Here is a 22,991-nt window from a genome sequence, read left to right on the forward strand (position 1 = left end):
TGAAGTTAATAGGATTACAATGCTTAACATAAAAAAAAAATAGAAAAATATTTTACTGTGATTCAGAAGCAGCAAAAGAGAAGGGGAAGGAGAAAAGCAAGGTGTTTACAGTCATTGAAGCATATAGCATGTTTAAACTTGAAAATTAAATCTTGCATTAAAGACACTCCCAGCTACCTCTGCAGTCTTCTTTCAAAAAATTCAATGTACAAATGTTTTCTTCAAATGTGTCAGACTTTGTAATGGCTCAGAAGAACAACTGCACATCCTTGGAGCTGCTCTCCTTTCTGTGGGATGAATGGTGGGTGGCATTGTTTACTGTAATTTCTCTGCTTCCATGCTTCATTTTCTACATTTATCTGAGACTGGAGAAAAATCAGCATGTTCTGACAAGTCTAAAACCACGAGGCAGTAAAATGGACCTGAATTTAGTGGAGATTGGAGTTCCAAAATAAATATAACACTTTATGTCAAACGATAATAAAAAAGGATAAATTCTCCTGTACAAATCAGAAGAGAGAATAAAAAATAGCAAATAGATAGCAACACCTTTTTCTATGCCTACATGGGCATCACAAAACTTCCCAGCCATAAGACTACAACTCTGTATTTATCATTTTATGTGGATTTTAATCTACTTTGTAAGTTGATGATACACTGTGGAATTTCTTACTAAGAACAATAATTTCTCAAAAACTGCCTGGAAAATTAGACTGATTTCTAATCAAATAGCTCTGTGAACAAACAGGGAGAAACAGAAAAAAAAAAAACAAAAAAACAAAACAGTCCTTCTGTTTTTGTTCTAGTAATCTATATGCACACAGTAAAGAAAATTTGCTAAACAAAATCTTGTCTGTGTAAATATCATGTACTATAATACTATACTGAGTTATACATTTGAAAAATTATTTATTCATAAAACAGACTCTGTATTCTTTATATAGCAGTAGTGTGAAAGCATCTTACAGAGTATCACCAAATCACTGAGGTGACTGCATAACATATTCTTGAAAGTGAGTTGCCTCTGCAGGTATTGGAGGGTTGCTATCTATTTGAACGTGGCTGAGCATTTCATTTTATCAAAAATGCCACTAAATGCTCATATTCTGTGTGGTCAGTGCAGTCCCTAGGACAAGTCTAATGAAGATATGTTCCACCAAGGAAAAAAAACAAAAATAAAACAAACCAACATAAAAACCTAAAACTTTAAAAATGGAGAAATATTTACAACTTTCCTCAGTCTGTTAGGCTGAGTTTTCTGTTTTAATATTCTTCAGTGCATTTTCAGAGAAAGGATCCAAGGCTAGGAGTATAAGCAGTCTGGTCCGGTCCCATACATGTCTGCAAGCCTTTTAAAACGAGGGCCCCAGTCACTGAGGTAATCGTAGTTCTGGTCAGAGTTTGAGCTGATGGAATCTAAAGAACTGAGAGACTCTGCCACCGAGCCGTTCCCCTCAAATGCGTACGTCTGCAGGGAGTCGTAGGGTGGCGCGCAGGGGTCCACGTCAGCTTCTTTTAGTCTTTCCCAGATAAATTCCCTAAAAATGACATTATCTGGGATACTTTTAAAAGTTGGTCTGCTCAAGAACTGAATCTCAGGTGTCACGTCCCTTCTGGTCTTGGTGTCTCGCATGATGTTGAGGTTCCTCAAAGCAGCCATGTCAAAAGCCTCTGTGTCTTCTTCTCCACCACCCTCATCATCATACCTGACAATGTTTTCTCTGATATCTCTCTCTTCATCAAAAATGAGGGGCTCTTTTTTCCGTCGCCTCATGGTGACAATCAGCAAGACAAGAACTAGAACAAAGAAAAAGTAGAGTTTTAGCGTTGTTGATGTTTTCTTGTATTTTTCCTAATGTTGGAAGTACTCATTAATTTATATGGCAAAGACCCAAGGAAATAGCAAGCAATTTATGCAGTTAGATGTGAAACCTAGCAGATTATGAAATAACATTTAAACCATAAGTTTTTAGGCCCTAAAGAATCTATTTCCCACATCATTCAGGATTAGCATCTTCATCTCTAATTCTAATATCCTATAATTTCTGCTAAACATAAATTTCAATACTGGTTCAGTCTGACTATGAAAATCTCACAGCAAACAAATTATAAAAAATTAAAAAAAAAAAAAACCAAAAAAAAACCCCAAAACCACCTTTCCTGCACTCTTAAATACCCAAGCAATAAAACCACATCCATAAATTGGCAAAATAGAATTTAAAGACCATGGTTTGGGAAGTGACTGAATTAAAGTGTATGGCCATTATCTGCTGAATAAAAATGAAATTTAATTTTTTTTTATTGAAGAACACCAAATTTTAAACAATGTGTAAAATAAGACTTTCTTAGCTCATGGAATAAAACCACCTCTGTATAAGACCTCTTTCCTGAAAAGTGCAAAGTACTGCACTTGAGATTTATGCCTTACATCTAACGTGAACTGCTAGGGTTAGAGTTTCCTGGATGAACGAGTACTAGAAATGTGACTGATTATTTAATTTTAACCCTTAAAGTTTCTTTCAGCTTGAAAGTTAATACTAAATTTCAGTGGCAGCCAAAAGCACTGCAAGAAACTAACTCAAGGCTCCTCTCATTCTAATACAGTTTTGGTAGACAAACATCACTGGCAACACAAAAAATATGGAACCAATACTATGAATATTGCACCCATCTGTGGGAAATGATGGAGTGTGAATCATCCTCCTGGAAAATAATTAGTACTATATTGTAGCATCTGGATAACATTTGCTGAGTTAATGACACTCCTAGGAAATCACAGGCATCACTATTATTGTAAAAATTACACTACGTTGAAAAGTGTCATTCCATAGTTAATTAATCTCTTCTGATTTTATGATTATTTTTAATGTTAAGAATTGTGATTATATGCATTAATAATGTTTTCAGTCTTTACTTGCGGTGCCAATTAAATGCTGTAGAAACATATGGAAAAGCAAAAGCTAAAAGGTGATAGAGATAAAATTAGGCTTGAGGTTCCCTAGGTAGTCTCAAAAGTTGCCTCCACAAATTTCATGGTGCAGGACTACCACTCTTGAAAGCCTTCTCATGAAGGGATCTCAAAATCAGTATCAATACAGTCATTTTGAGGAATGACTTAATATTAGGATCTCTTGGCTAGAATAAACCAGTAACTTGTACCTGCAAGAAAGCTGTATATGTCCACAGATATTATGGTACTATTTGGAATTGGCTAAAGCCGGAGATACTTTTCTGCATTATTTTTATTTCCCTTTGGAGCTGCACATGTCTGAAAATAAAACTGCAACTACATTTTTTCCCCCTAAAATTTTTGACAATTGTATTTAGCAGCAATTCTCTTTTCTCAGTAGCTACCAAGAACATCTTCAATAATTCATCTACTAATAGATGTCTTGTGACTATATTACTACATAGTCTACATTACTAGCATCACCCTTTCATGTCTTTTGCCCCTGGCATCTACCTGATTCATCCTTTATGTATTGAATTCAGAAGCCACTAGTCTGGGGCATTTTGCTTTGAACAATATTTACATAAGTAGTTTCATAATACAAAATATTGACCTTTAAAGTGACATTTGGGAAATTTCAAAACAATCTGATATTTGTATAATACAAATTAAGCTATAAATTATATGGCAGAGAACATAAAATTGTCATCAGATACAATTGCACTTCACTCTTAATGTTTTTCCTTATTGTAAAAGATATTTTAAAATGAAATTAGCTTGCTGACAGTACAAATAGATATTTGAGCCAAGATTTCTATTGGCGTAACTTTTTAAATTATTATTTTTAACCTTTACTGCCATATTTTTATTATCATATAAGTAAGCACCTAATAATTTACTTTACTCAAGTGTAAAGCATTTTTACTCTACCGTCCCTCTTAACATACTTCATGTTGAAAGTTAAAGACATGCTAATAAGTGTAAAATAAGAAACTCAGTAGAAAGGTCTGCCTAAAGGTACAATAAAAATCAAGATACAATGAATGTTTTATATAGTGTTCCTTCTACCTCTCACACTTGCTTGAAGCCAAGAAAAATATGGAGTCTTTCTAAAGGTTAAATATTTTAGCATTTAGATGACTTTATAAGATTATTAATTTCTAGCCTTTCCAACAGCCATGAACAATAAAGTTTAACCTCTAAATGAACAAAGCTTTAGCTGCATTGCAGGAGCTGCAGAGATGAATACAAGCCCTAAACAATTTTCACTGCTATCTAAATCAAATGCAAATAGTTTCAAAGATTTTTTTTTTTTTCATTTCTCATTAAGTCATGGTGGGTTTTTATTTCCTACATTTATGACAAAAGCAGAGATTAAGTCAGTAATTAGCGACTGTCTGAACTTCTAAAAACCCAATTTCATGATTCTTTGAAAAGAAATAATACAGTGGAGAACCTTTAGGCAGATATGTATTGCACATTGAGGGTACTGCATTGGCTCCATACTGATACAGTCAACTCATACTAAGGAGATGAAATGACAATATAGATTTTGTATGCTATGTAACAAATAAATAAATAAATAAATAAATAAATAAATATTTTAGGCAACTAATTATAAAGATTTAATAAGCAGAATTAACACAAACAGATTTAAACTAGCTCTTTAATTCTTCTTATTTACCTGAATTATTAAAAATATTGATTTCCTTTAATAGGTAAAATAGCCAAGAAAAAAATTATTTCTCTTTATATTAGCTGTGGTAACACAGAGTTTTATCCTTGTATCTAGTATACATTTAATGCTAATGTTTATAGTTTCAGTACACTCAAATCAAATCTTTAAACAAGCACCTTCAAATGCAAGAGTGCATTTTTGCTTTGCCCCTTTTCAGTGTGCTTTCTGGAATTACCATCAGATTTCCATTTTGGTATGATCTGGTAATAAGTCAGGTTTAGTTCACCTGAACATATTTCTCTGGTTTAGTATTATTTTTTTTCCTTTTGTACTCAAGGCAACTGGAATGTAATTGTAAGGAAGCCATAAAAGTCATGAGATGCCCTGAGGAAGAAGACTACATGCAGAGCTATACAGAAAGGCACAGAACTAAATCACAAGCATTACCATGCTTTGTATACACTACACCCCTAAGCCAGGAATTTGCTATAGCAATAAACCCCATCAGCTGTGAGCAGATCTGCACACTGATTTATGCCTTAGGTGTGTCATGATTCATAAAGCTGATGATTGGAGAACCTCAGCAATCTAAGCAGCACACTAATAACCTATTTAGTTATACCTTGCAGTTGCCAGTACAGTCAGATAAGGTTTGGGGATTGCAGAAGCCAAGACTCAGGAAACTTGAATTTAATTCCCACTTAACAAGCTTCATTTATACCTGTTGTTTAATCAGTTTGGACTGATATTTGCAAAGTGACTGTGACCTTTAAATGCCCACACTGAATGACCCTAATCAGCTCCCTAACTTTCAGAAAACAGCTGCTGCATTTCATATTCTACCACTCTCTGGAAGTGTTACTTTAGGTGCCCCAAGTTAAATGTTTTCCCCCAGTTACATATTTATCACTTTTAAAACTGCAAGGCCAAACCCTAGACATATTACATAGTCACATTCTGTACACATTATACCTATTTAGAGAATAGAATTCTTATGACCAGAACTGTTTCTTCTTGTTTACAAATCACAGTTAAGTGTTCCAATTTAATTTGGGTTTTGCAGGTATTTTGATAATGAGTAGAAATTTGCTTTCAACTGAAACAAAAATAAAAACAACCTTTTTTAAAGCTATATTTTCAAGTTTTATCAACGTATTATTCTTGTAAACGCTAGTGCCACACCATTAGGAAGCTTTCTTCAGTCTTCCTAAGAAAATAGGTGACAGATTACATTTAGACGTATGAATAACAAAAATAATGAAAAAATATGCCAATCTAGCTTTCCATTGCATCAATACAAGAAAATACTTAATCTCTCAAGTGTGATTAGGTTATCTACAGGTGAATATTCTGTGTGTGTGTGATTTTATGTAAACATTTTAAGTTAAACAGCTGTTACAAAAGCAATTACTGTTTCTGGAAGATGCTAACTGAAAACAAATTACCTTGAATTAAATTGCAATGTAATTTTCAGAAAAGTTAAATAATTCCTACTTACTTTCCTCAAAATTATGTGCAGTCCAAAATCAATCAACTATATTTTCATATTCTTTTTTATGATTTTTTAGTTTTTTTTTTCTTTCTGTACAACTTAGCCTTACTGCATAATTGGAAAGCTGTTTTGAGTAATTAAAAATGTACTGGAACTTTCTTGTGAAATAAGATTTACAGTTTAAACTCCATCAGTGAGTATGAAGATAGAAAGGGACTTTGTTTTTAAATGTTTTTAATTTTAAAAAATAGTTTAGTTTGAAAAAGTAGTCTATACAATGTTATATGCAAGTATCATAAAAGAGCGTGATTTAATAATGTTCTTCTTTCTTACAGTCAGTGAAAACATTGTGCTTATCTAAAACTGATTGGTTTCTTAAGTAACAGTAATAACAGTAAGAAATCCCTCTGAGACAATCCAGGTCTTAGTAGACAAATGGTTAGATATCAGCCATAAGGATGTATGGGGCAAGATAAAAAACTATATCATACTAACTTTAAGAAACTAAAAGCTGGTTGAGAATTGAAGAGACTGATGCCAGAATGCATGTGTATTCATTCCATTTATGCAAATTTCATGCTTTCTCTGCCTTACAACTGGCGCCCACATTAAGATGACATTGATTAATGTGACTGGATTTGAACTGCATGTTAATCTTGGGTTAGGAATAGATATTGCTCCAGTAGACTGTATCCTCTTTTCACTGATAAAGTCTTACAGGAAAATGTGCATCCCTTGTCCCAGTCCTGGAACCACTTGCCAACAGCTGAAGCCTGTTTTTTATGCTGTACTACTGAATGTTCAGCATTTTTCTCATGAATGAATGCAAAGAGCAAAAGGGAAAATGAAAATTCCTAGAAATACCACCATGCAGCTGAGTTTCACTGGGCATCAGTGATGCTTTGGTACCTCTTCCTTGTGAACACTGGCATGTGGCTGAGGCTAAAACAAGATATAGTACCAAAATGCAGCACTCAAAGCGAGGGTTATCACACAAACCTGATCCTACAAGCCTCCCATGTTCCTGCAGCTTTGACCTGTACTCAAAAGGAACAGTTTAGACTAGAAGTGATGATACATGGCACATACAAATGTCTTTTTGGATAAACAATGTTGATGCCTTCAGACAGATGACTTTGGAAACCCAAAGGTTTTGACAAATAAAATCAGTAGTGAGGTGGTAATATGCAGGATTTTTTTACGAAATCCTTGTTCAGAACACTTTAAAAATAACTGGAATATAAGCTCAAGTTTGTTGGTTTATTGGTTGTATCTGACCCCTGGTGTACCAAGTAGAATAAGCAAGTCATTTGTTGCCAGTATGCTGTGCCTCCTCTCAATGGTCCTCTTGAAATCCTACTGCTTCTATTTAAGAAAAGTTTATGACCAGACCAAGCTGCATGGTACCTACAGAAGTTTCGTATGTAATCTTCAAAAACACTCTTTTCATTTAGAACAAAAAAATGGTGACATTTCATTTTGGGATCAAATGAATTGTTATGGTTCCAGGACCTTTACTTCTAAGTATATTGGACTAAAGTTTAAAGTGGGTGTTTTTTCACTGATACTAATGCTAGTTGATACAAGGGAATATTTTTATATCTTTTTGAACTCTAACATTTAGCTTCATGTCCAAATAAAGTTCATTTCTGTACATAAATTGGCTAGAAATGCTACTAGAAAAGTGGTATTTAAAAATGCTCGTTAAAACTTTTGGCAATAATTCTCTTCCATTTCTTAAACCTAGGCCTAACCATGTGTTGAGCGAGAATAAAGTCTTATGGTGTTAGATTTTTTATGATTTTTATGGAGATGGAAAACTTTTAAAATGCCACCTCTTTATATATATATAGTAGCTATATATATATAGCTACTGAGTAAGTTGGTTGAGCTCATTGCAGTGGTAGTGATTTTTATTACTCTGTAAAAAAAAGTATGCAACAACTTTTTCATTTTGGAGCCTTTCAGAAATATTTTGGCAGAAGGAACATTTCGTTCTAATGGTTTCCAGTGACATGAATCAGAGTGCAAAAGAAGACATATCTATACATGGGGGAAATACTGCTGTGAGCAGAAGTTTGGACACAAGTCTCTTAGTTTGACCTATCCAAATTTGATAACAATGGCAGATAAAACACCACTGGGACTATACCAACATAAGGAGACTGTGGTCTTCTCCCTTTCTTTAGACTGGTATGTACAGACAGGAAATAGAAAAATCTCTTAATTCATAGGAGCACTGATGAAAATGCTTTTGTAATTTCCCTTGTTAACACAGGAATTTTCAGACAAAAAGCAAAAATTCACTTTTGCTCACTTTATCCTTCTTGATTTCTATCCTTGTTTACTTACTTTATCTTTCATCTTTATTCCTCAATTCAACCTTCTTGATATGACCCTTTACTCTCCCATTTACTGTTTAATGACTAGGTATTACAAGAGAAATGTTAGGCAAACTGGGATGTTGACACCATTCCAATCTTTTCCACTGCCTTTTATCTAGTTGCAATTTCACTGCTCAATATAAAATCCAGCTGTGGTACCATTTGCAGAAGCAACAAAAATCACTCTGTAGATGATGTCAATTAATTGTAATTCTTATCAGGAAATTGCATCTGTTTTATTTTGTGAATATCATTTGTTCTATGCAAATCCATAAATGTTTAAAAACAGTTACACCTGTGGAAAAGGGACACATTGATACTGGTAAAAAGGTGAGTATGCTAAACCAAATGCTTCCATTAACTGTGGTGTCAATCTCTTTAACATTGCATTTGAGGCAAGTCATCTTTTCTTTTACTGTTATTTCTTATATCTGGAGACAGTTTGATATAGAAACAAAATATCTAAATTGATAATCCAAATCTAAAGGCTTTTTGGTGTTAATGATGTTCTTTCCTGAATACTATCTGTACCTGGTCACAGAAATCAGGGTGGAAGGGAATGTTGAAGCTTATATGCGTGTATTTTTTTTTGCTACAATGCATTGAATGGAAAAGAAGGGTAACAGAAAGAAGACATACCTAGCAGTGTCAAGACACAAGCCAATATTGCTATCAGGGCTCCAGTGCTAAGTCCTGCAGGCAAGATATATGCTTCTGCATTGCATGTCTGAGCAATACCATCCGCATCACAATCACAGACCCTGATGGTGAGAGTATTAGTGCTACTAAGTGAAGGTGATCCACTGTCCACTATGAATATTGGCAAGTAGAAAACAGACTGTTCCTGTCTTCGAAACCCATTTCTTTTGGTTAATACTGTCGCAGTATTATCTAGATAAAGGAATAAAAATAATTATTCACACATTATAAAATATGTGACTTTTCTAAACATAAGCCATGATAATACATAAATAATACAGCCTTCTACTTAAAGACTTATAAAATCATTTGTATTATTTCAACAAGTTTACCTTTCCCGTATATTTTTGAAGCTGCAGAGGTAAGATTAACTGAGAAATCACACACAACTAAACAAGAAGATTTTTATTTTCAACAGAAGAATATTTCAAAAATGCAGAAGTCCATTTGTTTTTAGCTAAGCTCACATTTTCACAATCTGGATAGACAGCTGAAGATGAGATCATCATAAAAAGAAAAAAATTACCCTTCAGTGATCGGGTTAGTTATCTAAATACATGTTTCCACTTAATGTACAAGCATCTATTTCAATTATTTACAGATATAGATATCATATTAATGAAAGCAATGACCATATTAATAATAGAATAGGTTCTGAAAATAAATGAAACATCTTTTGAATACAAAAATATTTCAGTCCATGCACAAACAAGGTAAGTGTGCATGCAACAGAGACCTGCTATTGTTTTCAGACTCTTCTGAGATTCAAGATAGCTATTATAATCAGTCTAAAATGTGCAGTTCGACACTGGTCTGAGTTGTGTGATTAAAAAGAATATGTGTTCAAGAAGACATGCAAAACTCACTGTGTGCAACACAGATTGAGAGCTCCTGAGAAGTAGGGAGTTACATCCCCCAGGATGTATAGAAATGTTTATTCCCTTGGTCTGTCTATCTCCTTACCTATCTACCCATAGACAGATACCTTGGTAATCAGTAAAGTTATCTTATTGTGTCATCTATTATGGTCTATCTGGCAAAATATGCAAACACCTCTTGATATAACATCACATGAGAGATACATAAAATTAATGTTGAATGAGACAGCTGCTGCTGTGCTGTGTACCTCCACTGATTTTATAGGCACTATTTTTACTTTTATCAAATTATAAGTTCTCTGGAAGGGGGGGGGGGGGGTCGGGTCTCTTTTCATGACCTGCTTTACAGTTCTCATGATGTCAGATTTCTGAAATGTCCTATTCTAATGCACTTTTATTATTTTGATCACTGTTACTACTAGTCTTCAGTTTTAAACTGCAAACTGTTCATATGAAGAAAATTAAGCATTTAGTTAACTACACATAAGGTAAAGCAATGAAGACCTGAAAGTATTTTATTAGGTTGCACATTATACTTACTGAATATTATTCAAAGTCTGCCTGTACAAACAGTGTCCTTCAGTGTCCATATGTTTGTTTTTCTTGTTTAACTAATAGGATGACTCCGTAGCTTTGCTTAAGTACTGATCCCTAAAAGAGCAGTGCAAGAGCAATACCCTGTCTATTTAGTTCTGTTTGCTACAGCTAATAGCTAAACTGCCTGACACGTGCCCAGCTGCTGCATTGTGCAGTGCAACTAATGAGGGCAGTAATTAGAGTGTGTTCGCAGATATTTTAACTAACAGAAATGGAATATCAGTGGGAGTCTTTGAGGAAACAGTTATAAGAAGTCTGTGCAAATATTATAGGCAGCTTTCATTATCAAAAGCATTCTTCAAAAGAGGATATACTTAGTTACTGAAAAGACGTGTTTTTCTAAAAACAAAACAAAATCTCCACAAATCACAAAACATCTCCAACTATCATGCACTCATTTTTACGCCCTGAATTATATTAATAAGACATGAATTCCTGGACATTTTTCAGTCACTGCCACAGGTAAAATCTAATTTAGATAAAAAACTCTAAATACAGGGAAAAAATGTGAAGAGTGATGGATTGCGGGGGAAAAAAAAAAACTGAAAGATTTAAAGATTTGATGCTGCTCTGTTTGGCTCAAGGCTTTAAATGACTCAAACAACAGCTTAATTCCTTTGACAAATAATCTACAGATAAAATTATTTGGCAGGCTGATTGTAGTTTATGTGCTTATCATAACAGAAGTTTATATAGGTCATAATAAGCATATTGCATTGAAAATGGAAGGTGCTAGTGATGAATATTTACCAAATCAAAATTTTCTTACCTTTGTTGTCCTGCAATGTAAAATTGTGGTTATTTGCTGCATCTGCTGTTAAACTGAAGTAGAACTGATGGCCATTTGGTGGGTCATCCTTATCAATTGCACTAATTTTTTGGATCACCTGTTTTGAGATACATCAGGGATTCATTGAAGTATATGTACATTACATAACCTCTCTGTTACCTCTGTTATCAAATTATCAACCCTCCCTCAAATTCTAATCATCTTGCGTTTTGATCTTCTAATCTCCTAAACACATAGAGACTGTAATGTGTGACTCAATTCTCTACCTGTACCAAATTTATTGGCCAAAGCAATGCCCTCCAGGGTCTGGGAGAAAGTTAGGTTCTGTCATTCACCACAGCTTGGAGTACTAAACTACATAGCAGTGGAAGAACTTATCTTCTGAACAGCCCTTAAGAGTAGCTATCAGTGGCTGCAAACAATGTTGTAAATCTTCACAAGGAAACTGTGATTTTTTTTTGAGGATTTGAAATCTGCATTTTTTTATTTTTTAATATAATGTAAACCAGAATGGCACATCATAAGTATACCATTATTTTTAAATTTCATTTTCTAAAATTCTGTCAAAATCTACCTCTAAAGGAAGTGTCACCACTGCTTAAACTCTGAAAAAATTGGAAACTCCAATTCTCTGGTCCAGCTCTGATCAGAGCAAAGGGAAAACAGAGAGGTACAACAATAAGAGCATGCAGAGTCTGTGTTTCTCGTGAGCACAAGCGAATAATCATAGTGGCTTTTTATCAGAATTTAATTTATGATGTGATTTTGAAATGTGCAATAAACATCTACCACAGGAAGGGCAATGCTCTGGGACAAGGCAAAAAAGAACAAAGTCTTCCAGGAAAAATATGGGATCTATGCAAGTGCAGCATCTACTATTTTTCTGGAAGCGGGATGAGAAACTGAGAATGTACATGTATTTTGTGAGGTCTTCCATAGTAGAGAGGAAAAGGCCAAATATGAGGGACAGCAAGGACAAACAACAAGTGATAGATTTATTTAAGTCTAGAACCACATGGAAGCTATTTGTTAATTGAAAAAATAGGAATAAAGAATAGGAATATATACCCTTTGTGAAACTGTGTCCTTAAAGTCCATACTTCCTAGGGGGATTACATGTGTGTACTCATTTTCAGAATAGGGGGCATTTAGTCTCAGAATAACCTTTTCATTACTGCTTCCCACTTCCAACGAAAATAGGAGGAAGTATGCATTCTCAATATTATTCAAAATTAGGTGAGTTAAGCAAAATGCATCAGTTACACAAGTAAGAATGTCAGCTATTTTAACAGTACTTTCAACCAATAATTTTTATACATGCATCTTTTTTACTGTTTGCTTGTACTATTCATCTGGGACCCATTTTTTACTGTTATAAGATGATTTTTCTTTACCTTAAAGCTGGAAGACTTTCATAAGGAATGGCTGATTATCTGGTAAAAAAACCTGTCAAGACATACCTGACCAGGCTGAGCATTTTCACAGACAGTTGTCTCATACTCCATGGCAAATTCAGGGGCATTATCATTAATGTCAAGGATTGTGATGGCTACAAAGCCTCTCCCAATCTGTGCTGGATTCTCTATAGGAAAAAGTCCAATAAAACAATTAAGAGGAGATCCTGGCTACTTATTCTGAAGGTCATTAGCTTTTTCATTTCCTTTCTTCTTTTGAATATGCGTGTCAAATCAGTTATAATCCCTCCCTCAAATATAAAATAAGCTCTTGTCTTGATCTTCTGGACCAAGATTTACATGCTTCAGCTGAGATTTTACTCTCAGGATCTACCTCACTAATCACTGCACTAAATCAAATCACATGGAAGGATAAGAGCAAGTGCAAGATGATGCAAAATCATCACAAAGATAGCCAGAACATCATTATTCATATTGGGAGCAGCATGATTATTATGGGGTAAAATGTTATTTTTCTGAACTTTAGATGGATCAGAAGTCAAAAACAGAATTTTATCAGCTATATATAAGAGAAGAGAAAGCTGCCTTCTGAAGCAAATCCCGAACTATTTAAAGTGCACACACAACTATTTCAGTATTGTCATTAACATGTTGAGTGCCTTAAATATGAATCACATCCTAAACTGATACACATCTCTAGCTAAACTGTGAGTATGTTCAGTGTCCAATGTCATAATTTAACCTTAAATAGTAATTATATTTTGGACTAAGCACAAGATATCAGTGAGTGCAATATTTATGTTGCTTCACTTTTGGAGCAGGAAAAAGAGTTGTTGCAATCCTTTTTTACCAAAAATATTGATATTAGTGTTACAGCAGAACAAAATTAAAAACTTTTCAAAACTTCAAATATATTTATAATGTATTGCAACCACATTTTAATAAGTATTTTAAGCATCTAAATGTAAATCACAAGGTGGGCTTTCTTTAGTTTGGTTTTTATACCACATGTGAAATGCCAGAGAAGCAAGCCATTTTGACAACAATTTTTTCCTCCACTGAACTAAGCTTATTGAAAATCAAACAAGGATAAATATAAATTAAAGCAGTACAGGTTTTTACTTGTACTCCTAGACTCTCATTTGTGTCAGGTATGCCCCTTATCTACCTCATCAATATTGCTACCATCTTGGAAAATTTTTGTTTTCCATTTTGGGCTTTTTAGACCAAAATTCTACTTATGATAACGCAAGAGAAATTCATAGAACACTAAAAGATAAATCTTAATTTTCAGGTTAAATGTTAAATTAAGCTTACTGAGATCATGAAGTGATGATTTTTACAACAGCAAGCCAGAGAACTGATAACATTTTTATTATCACAGCCCAACAGAGTAGTAATAAAGAAAAAATTTGAAGATTTGAATTCTTTAAATGTAAAAGCGCTTCACAAAATGTATTCAGAGAAGAACAAGTTTAGGTTTGAACTTGTATCACAAGATTTCTTGTATCCATTTGAAGCATTACCTTTTTATAAACACTTTTCATCTTACACCAGAAAAAGATACCAAGTACAAAATAACTTCTACAGTGGTACCTTAGAGTCAGGAAAATGAAACCACATTAGCATTCACATCCCCTTTTCTTGATACCTTCTGAGAATGCTGTGTGGTTGACCAACAGCAATCAATTCTGAGTGCCCTCACTGAGATGGGGTATCCACTCTCCCCTATATTCCATATCACCCTTCCTGTAATAATAAGTGTGAGAATGCTGACTTAACATATTTTATCTTCCTTTGTACTTGTATTTCAGAAGAGAATACACAAGGTGTGAAGCAAATGAAAGAGCAAAGTATTTTAAAATTTTTATCATATAGATTTCTTTTGCACTATATGTCATTTTTATCTGCAACAGTTTGCAACTGCCAGAATTTCTCCAAATGAAGTCCATCAAACCAAGCCTGAAGCTTTACGCATATACTGACAATAACAATCTTTCTGTGGATACTTACGACTTTCCATGGCCAAAACTGTGATATTATGAACAGCATTAGTTTCCCTGTCCAAAGATTTGGCAGTTGTAATGACTCCACTGTTGGCATCAATATTGAAATACCTTTCCAGGTCTGTGTTTCGATCTATTGAATACCTAGGAAAAGAATGAAAGAAACATTTCATTTATGTTCAATTACAACTTGTAAAACTATTTCACTGATTTCTTATTAGAGGGAAAGTGTTTCCACTGTTTCCTTAGTTTGAGCATAGCTCAGTCCACTTTCCCTGGGGCACTGAGGGAAGCAAAGCCACATGCAAAGGAGAGAGAATTACACAGTGACTTGTGCTGACAGTGGTGGGCTCCACTCCCACAATGCCATCTTAAGTGAGGTTGTAGGTGTTCCTCCGTCTTTTCTTTCTTCCCCTCTGCTGTAAAGCAAACTCAGGAATTAATCAAATAGCATCCTCCTGAGAGCCACCTAGGGAGAAGGTGAGTTGGAATTTGCTACAAAGCTGTACCAGCAGGACTGATCCCATGGGGGCTGGCAGACTGAGCACAGAGCTTTCTATCACCAGCAGAAGAGCCCCTAAGTCACCCAGAGCTGCAGGGGAAGGGGGTAGAAGGAAAGATGATGCAGACTAGAGTCAAGGGATTGCATGTCACCACTGTCAGCTTACAATGTTTTACTGTCACTAGACAAACACAGGCTTATGCCCTTACCTCTTTGGCTTAACATACCTTTACCTACCAATTTGTTTTAGGAAAGGGAGCTCCTTAAGAGCTCCTTAGCAAACTGAAAATAGCATAAGAGAAAAGGTCAAAACACCTGTGGATGATTTGCTTATATCTGTTTTGAGAGTAATGGACCAGTTCATTAGGCAGATTTAGATTTACAACTGAAATATTCTTGACATTAGATTTATTACTGGGTCAGATTCTTGCACTCCCATTTAGGTCAAGTATGTACTCCAGAGCATTTCCCTGCACTCAGGATGAATTAAAATATCTGAACCAGATGAAGCGTGATCACTGCAATTACTGACGCAATGATGATATATTATATTATTGATATAACATCAACCAAATTCTTTGAGCAGCATGGAAAGAGAGAATTATGCAAGACAAAAAATGAGACTTCCTAGACACACTGATCTTACTAAATGATTTGTTTGCTCTGTGTTGTAATATACCATCTTCTTTGCTGTATTACAGTGTTTTATCTATCCCTCTTAACTGTATAATTGAAATGCAGAGCCTTGTTACATAATTAGAATTGTTTTGCTATGTCACAGTGAGAGAGAGAATAACAAGTTGTAACAACAGTAACGGCAGTTTTGTGGATTACTACTTTTCCTCTTTCACTTTTTCTTTTCTTCTTTCATTTTGTCTTAATTGTAGGCCATTTTTCACTTTATTTTTTGCCAGCTCTGCTGTTTATTCGGTCAGCAGTGTTCTGCAGCTGCTTTGTGGCTGACAAGTTTCCCCACGAGACTGTACCTGCCACCTCTGCTATGTAGTCAATCTTGGCAGGCCTTATAGCTGAGATTCAATCTCCTGCCACATTTCCCTTAGAAATCCCTATATTTCTCAATTAGTAAGATTATCACTGTGCAACTTGAAGAGTCAACGAGAAGGAAGAAAAAGAGCGGAGGAGAAAGAGGAGGAGAAGGAGAAGGAGGAGAAGGAGAAGGAGAAAAGGAGAAGGAAAAGGAGGAGATGGAGAAGGAGAAAGTTGAAAATTAATTAAGAAGTAAGAGAGGGAGAGAGGGAGGAAAAGCAAAAAAGTTATATAAATTGGATGACAGATCCTCATGAAACAATCAGAAAATCAGAAAAATAATTTTATGCATAGGAAACAAGCAGTTTCCCTTATTTATAAGCACTGTATCCATACTCAAATTCTAAAAAAAAATATTTTAAATACATTTAATCCTTTAATTCCTCACAGCCACAGTACTTGAAAATCTTTGAGCTGCAGGAGTTTTAAATCCTTTAGTTAAGCTAGTTCAAACATCAATAGTTCTCTGGTCCTTATGAGATAACTTCTTATTTTCAAAACATTTATTATTTTCCCTAGTCCTTGGTATTGTCAAGGTTCTGTGTCTGATCTTATAATTTCAACATTTTCTGAATTGTTAAAAATCTAGTTTTAATCAGTATTGATATAATCCAATGTTTAGAAGTTGGAATACTTATTTATAGACTAATAGTTTAAATTCCTTAAACAGATGATGAAAAGATTTATGCATTAATCCTCCTTAGCATATTCCAATTTTAGGTGAATGTGTCTCTGATGTATCTTAGCATATGTAGAACAGCTTTAAATTATATTATCTTTCACTACCTTTGACCATGTATATAGCAGGTTCACAAGAATATAGATAAATCCTCACTACTTTTTTTTTTTTTTGCTCTCCCTCAAATTCCATGAAATTTTGAAGCAGAAGGAATCTTCAAGATATTAGCAGGTGATATAGTTACTTTTTATGCTGGAATTGTAAAAGTTAACCAGATCATGGCCAAAAAACCTCATCTTTATGTTTACAAAGGAATCAAAAGCATTCTGAGCATGGCCTGTATTAATGGAACTATGTTTAAGCCTATTCTAAATTATTCTAGTAACCAGATATTATACACCAGATGCTAGCATCAGTGCCAGAAAATACTGCCACAGCAAAGATAAATTTCACAAGTAAATCCATGCCAAAGACTCATCTAGGACTTGTTTATACATGATAGGAATCAGCTATTTTGAATATGCAGCAAATATAAAACGAAAGAGATAGAACACTTGCATCACCTCTAGGAGTGAAACATATGCTTAACTTTTGCAACATAATATCTCTGCTTTAAAAAATTTTGGAAATTACACTAGACTCCCAAGTTCATTTTCATTGCATGAATGGAAAGACTTAACATTACCAAAAGAAGTGACGCCCAAACAAGTACCCCACAAAGATCATTCCCATTTATGCCTTAAGTAGCAATGAAAACAAATGAAACTAAGCACTAACTTTTAATTGTGCATGAGTTCCTCCCCCTGTGGAGTTTAAACTCACAGAGTTCCTAAGTTATAACCATTACATTCTAGATCCTTTGCATTTTACTTCGAGAATTAATATTACTGCTCTGCATAAGAAAAATAACAAGTAGCTCATTACTGGTTTAGCTAAGGTGGCGAGTCTTTGACCTTGAGCTCTGACCTTAGATACAGGCAAACATCAGATTGAGAATTTGCGTTCTCTTATGGTTTCTTAATGATCTTGGAAATCATATTATGGAAGACTTGCAGTCATTTTAGACACTGAAGACAAAGGAAGAGGGCCTTGATACTTTATAATCTCCAGTGATCATAACGCTTTCTATTCAAATGGAAGATATTTGGCTGTAGCAAAATTTACAAAACCAAAAGCCTTTAACCATCCTGACTAGAACAGGATACATCTCATCCTATCCAATTCTCTCATGTAAAGATTTTTTATGAATGTTTCCTGCTGTGGGACCTCATCTCCAGTTTCCACGTGGGAATTTATGTCCTATTATATTCTGATTCCTAAGACATACAGACTATGAATCATTAGTCAAGCATACATGAATATTATAGATACAATCTTTCATCCTGGTTGATTTAAGAGAACATAACTTGCTCTAGATAATAACAGACTCTTCCTAAGCTTAGAGAACAATAAATATGAGAAATATTTTTAGGTGATTTTTTTTCCTTTGGGATTCTGAAACTGGATCTTCTTTTCTTTGTTTCACAGAGATTTAAACTTTTTTTTATTTTTATTTTTTTCCCAGAGATTCTGTAGCTCAGGTTATAAAAGCTAAAACATGCAAACATCTGAATCTCTCTGTGTAAGGGAATAAAGCTTATTAATTACTTTCAGTGTAACAAAAACCCCTCCCACCACAAGATGAACAGCTTCAATGCAAAGGCTGAATAAATAGTTAAGATGTCTTACAATTACCTGACAGGACTATTTGAGGCATCTGGATCATGGGCTGCTACAGTTCCGATGATCGTGCCAACCTTTGCTGCTTCAGACACCACCATGGAGTACAGACGAGAAGTGAACACAGGCGGCTCATCGACATCTTCTACAATTATCTTGACTGTTGTCATATCACTGAAGGGCCCCAGACTCAGGAAACGAGGGTCAACATGCATATTGGCTGCTTCTATCCTCAAGGTATAGCTTGTCTTGGCTTCAAAATCCAGCTCCTGCACAGGCAAAATTATTTGGAAATTTTATTATTCAGTGATCTTCACACAAAACTGTTTTGCTTAAAACTTTCATTATGCTTTAAGTAAAAAATGAAACTACCTTTGCCATTTGTATACAACCATCACTTTTGACTGACAGGCCATAGTTGATTATTTAGCTATCTCAACATGCTATTTGCAGTGCCTCACTAGTGAATATTCTGCAATGACTTTAGTGATAAAGATAGTTCTACTTTGTGAGTGAAACAAATTTATGAGGTAATGGCAAAACGTTCTGTAATGTCTATGAAGACCAAATTCTCACTGATTATTTCACGGTTGTGAATTAACACTTATTTTTGTCTTATTAATATTTTATCTAAGCTAATGACAAATACAATATGGCATACTACCCAGACATAAGAACTCATTATAATCTTTATAGGTTACTTACAAGTGAAAACACCTCATTCAGAAAACTGTGGGAAGGATTTTTTGTTTGTTGGTTTGTTTTAAATTTCTTTTGAATTTATTGGTTTTTGCATAGTATTTGGATGGAATAAGCAATTGTTTTCTCAAGCTGTTATAAATTTGTGTAGAAAATGTAGCAATGACTTAAATGACACTGCTTGTATCAGAGTATTTTGTACTGAGATGCAGCCTGGAGATTGTTTTTGTTTGTTTTGCTTATTAAGCAAAATGCACTTTTTTTTTTTAATACCTTCCTTCTGCTTTCATTTTCTTCAATGGAAGTACAGTTTCTTTTCAAATGCATACTGCATTAGAATCAAAAATTACCCTCCATGACAAAAGAGATGTCTGTAATCTGAGGATATTCAGATTCTTCAGAAAGAAGAAAATTTTATTGGAGGAAAAAATAATTTTAGCTCACAGGCCATTACTGAAAGAAAACATCAAGTTAATATTAGAACCAATTTCCCCATATCTATAGTCTTAGTTTGTCAGCTTGCACCAAACATCCAGCTAACTATTCTTTTGTAATTCCAAGTTTAATCATTAAAAACAGCTGTAAAATACCGAAGCACTTCAAAAGCTGCAGTCTTGTTACTCATCTATGTCTTCAGTCTGTAATTCCTAGTGTATAAAACAGATTAAAAATGTTTTTCTGCAGTTCTGCTACTGAATACATCACAGGGATCTGAGATGTGCTTGCAAATTAATCCTCCAGCATCTGCGAAACATTCCAGTATTCATTCAGAGGAGCAGCAGAGGTGAAACACACATCTGTTGACCTACAAGGGCCAAAGTTCTCCATCTAGTTACAGTCAGATAAATCCCAAATGAGCATCTTAAAGTCGGTGATTATGTTGATGCTATAATACAGCTGCAAACAGCCTAGATTTAAATATGTAAAATGAACTGCAGCGCAGCACACTCAGAAAGGCACTGAACTTTTTCAAACTCTGTGTGGCAGCAAAAGGCTTCTCCAAATGGGAATACATGTGATCCTCATATTAGGCAAGCACTTATTGGATTGAATCAAAGCTGCAGTATCCACAGCTCTTGGAAAACAAATATGCTGAAATAGAAAGTTTGTCTGGATGCTGTTCCCTCTACTGGATACAACTGGTCAGTATTCATTAATAAAGCATGTTTAATAGTTTAGTTTATTTTCACTTTGGTTTCATATTTAAATTACAATACATGTGTTTGAAACAACCTCACAGCCATAATGCAAATGCGATGTGATGCTGGAATGATGAAAAATGCCTCAGAAACTTCATTCTGTGGTGATAACAATTAGGCAAGTGATAACACCAGATAAGCAGCAAGGTTAACAAGAGGACAAACAAGCATACAAATATCTCAAGACATCACATTATCTAATAAAAGCAAACGATTAATTAAAAAATTATAACCTGAAAAAACAGCACAATAAATAAAGAAATAATAACCTGAAAAATGTTGAAGGCAAAAGCATAACATTTGTTGAACTAAAAATAAACCCCAAAACCACCAAAACTCCCCCTCAATAAGCAAAAACACCAACCCTTTCACAAACAGTATATTTTGAGTCAGAATGTACAAAAGTATGTAGTGGAGAAAGGAAAGATAATTTATCTGCATTAATTAAACACTCACTAATGAGTGGTTTCTGTTGAAATTGGGTGACTGAGATTACAGTGATACCTAATCAAACACATGGAAACATATAATAAGACTGCAGAAAAGATAACTTCTTCTGATATACTAATGTCAACAGCACAGTCTTTCAAAGAAAAAAAAAACATACATTTCTGATTTGATTGACAGAATCTATACCATATATGTAATTTGAAAAATTATATAAATTTTAATTTTTATTTAATAGATTAGCATAACAAAAATACTTTTCAAAATTGACACCCTCGTGTTTCTATATTGATTATAAAAGACTAGAACTTATTAAGTCAAATAATAAGAAGTATTTTTTCATATGGATGTTTATCATGAAACAGTGTTAAACTAGTAGGGAATTCATCAAAAACACACATTCATTAGAAAAGCATTTCCTCATGGAAAAGGATGAAAATCCAACAGTGTTGTAACTACATATTCTAAACAGACTTACTTACTAAGTGCATGTTCAACCTTCTCTAACTTAGCCGTGTACATCTGAGAAAATCACCATATGGCCCTTAGTGTGACTGTAGCAAAATTCTTCCAGGAAAGATATCAGCTGGTGAGTGCTTGGTTTTCACCAGTCACTAGTAAGGGAGTCTCAATAACTGAAAGAAGTAAACATCTGCTCTCAGCCACATGAATCCTTCCCTAGAATTCCCTCAGATATCTTCTGGTACCCAATGCTGCTGGCAGTATACAAAATATATAGGGATCCTTGTTAATGAAAAATAAATGAATAAATTTCAAAAATCAAATCTATGTATGCGTACAGTAAAGAACAGTTGGTGTTTAGGAGAGGATAATTCTAGATTGAGAAATGGATTTTACAATATCAAGTGACTTTATTGCAGTGGCAGCAATGTTATTTTCAGTTTTTTCTAGCAGATCCTGTCTTCTGTGGGGTGTGGCAATGTCAACAAAACGTCTACAAAAGTCATCCTCAATTTGTTGCTCTAAGGTATACAACCTCAGATCCTGCGGGGAATACAGAGTTATCTGAGTTTGAGGCAGTATATAATCTGGGAAAAGCAAACAAAATATCTAAGGTATGAGGTCTTGGCCTGGTGTAAATATTTCAACATTTCTTAGCTAATATAATGAAGAAATTATATGCACACTATATATACACACTAAAGAAAGACTGAGAAAGTGAATGGAAAAGATTTTCTGTTTTTGTTTCTTCTTATCCAATTATCATTGGTGTCTGTTATACAGAGAGCATTATTTAAATGGATTTTGGATCATGCCATCATTATTTCCTGCTATAACAAAAGCACAAGATTCCAGTGATGAACACCAAGTTAACAGACTGCAAATCACTACATCAATGGTGAAGGTTAAATGGACAATGTATACTTCAGTCCTTCAGTACAGTGAATAGAGCTTAACAGCTTCATTAATATCTGTGCATTAGTATTATCTGATGAGATCCTGTGCAGGATCCATTAATCTTTCCTTTTATAAAGTCTATATTGTTTTTTTCTTCTTCTTCTTTTCCTTTTAAGGGGTAAGAATTTTATCCTCTCTGAAAGAAATTGCAAAACAGGTCCTCTATTTTAGGGAGGCTCAATATGAAGTTATAACTCACAGAAAGCCCATTTTTATAATGTTCATTTTTATTGCATGGAAACTTCGTAATAATGTACTTTTCAGAGGTGAAAATCCCATTTTTAAGCCCAGTTGAGGTTTTATATTGAAAACTGCAGTACATCAAACAAATGCACACAATCTCTCAAAGGAACCAGGGAAGCCTCGAGTTCTTACATTGTAAACTCTGATA

General features: G+C 34.4%; 1 protein-coding gene across 3 annotated transcripts in view; it reads right to left on the reverse strand.

The window, feature by feature from the left end:
* Positions 1–1,063: 1,063 nt before the first annotated feature.
* LOC134041212 (cadherin-7) overlaps positions 1,064–22,991 on the reverse strand; it is a 72,118-nt gene continuing 50,190 nt past the window's right edge. For 2 of the 3 annotated variants that reach the window (XM_062487638.1, XM_062487647.1), the window contains 6 exons: positions 18,852–19,105; positions 14,897–15,033; positions 12,929–13,050; positions 11,448–11,565; positions 9,144–9,395; positions 1,064–1,797 (listed from right to left, as the gene is read on the reverse strand). In XM_062487638.1, the coding sequence (XP_062343622.1) occupies positions 1,304–1,797; positions 9,144–9,395; positions 11,448–11,565; positions 12,929–13,050; positions 14,897–15,033; positions 18,852–19,105 (1,377 nt within the window). In that variant the 3' untranslated portion in view covers positions 1,064–1,303. Of the gene's footprint in view, positions 1,810–9,143; positions 9,396–11,447; positions 11,566–12,928; positions 13,051–14,896; positions 15,034–18,851; positions 19,106–22,991 lie in introns of all 3 variants that reach the window. The other variant, XM_062487629.1, reaches the window with a different exon arrangement.

Source organism: Cinclus cinclus, chromosome 1 (genome assembly GCF_963662255.1).
Source record: "Cinclus cinclus chromosome 1, bCinCin1.1, whole genome shotgun sequence".
Taxonomy (NCBI): domain Eukaryota; kingdom Metazoa; phylum Chordata; class Aves; order Passeriformes; family Cinclidae; genus Cinclus; species Cinclus cinclus.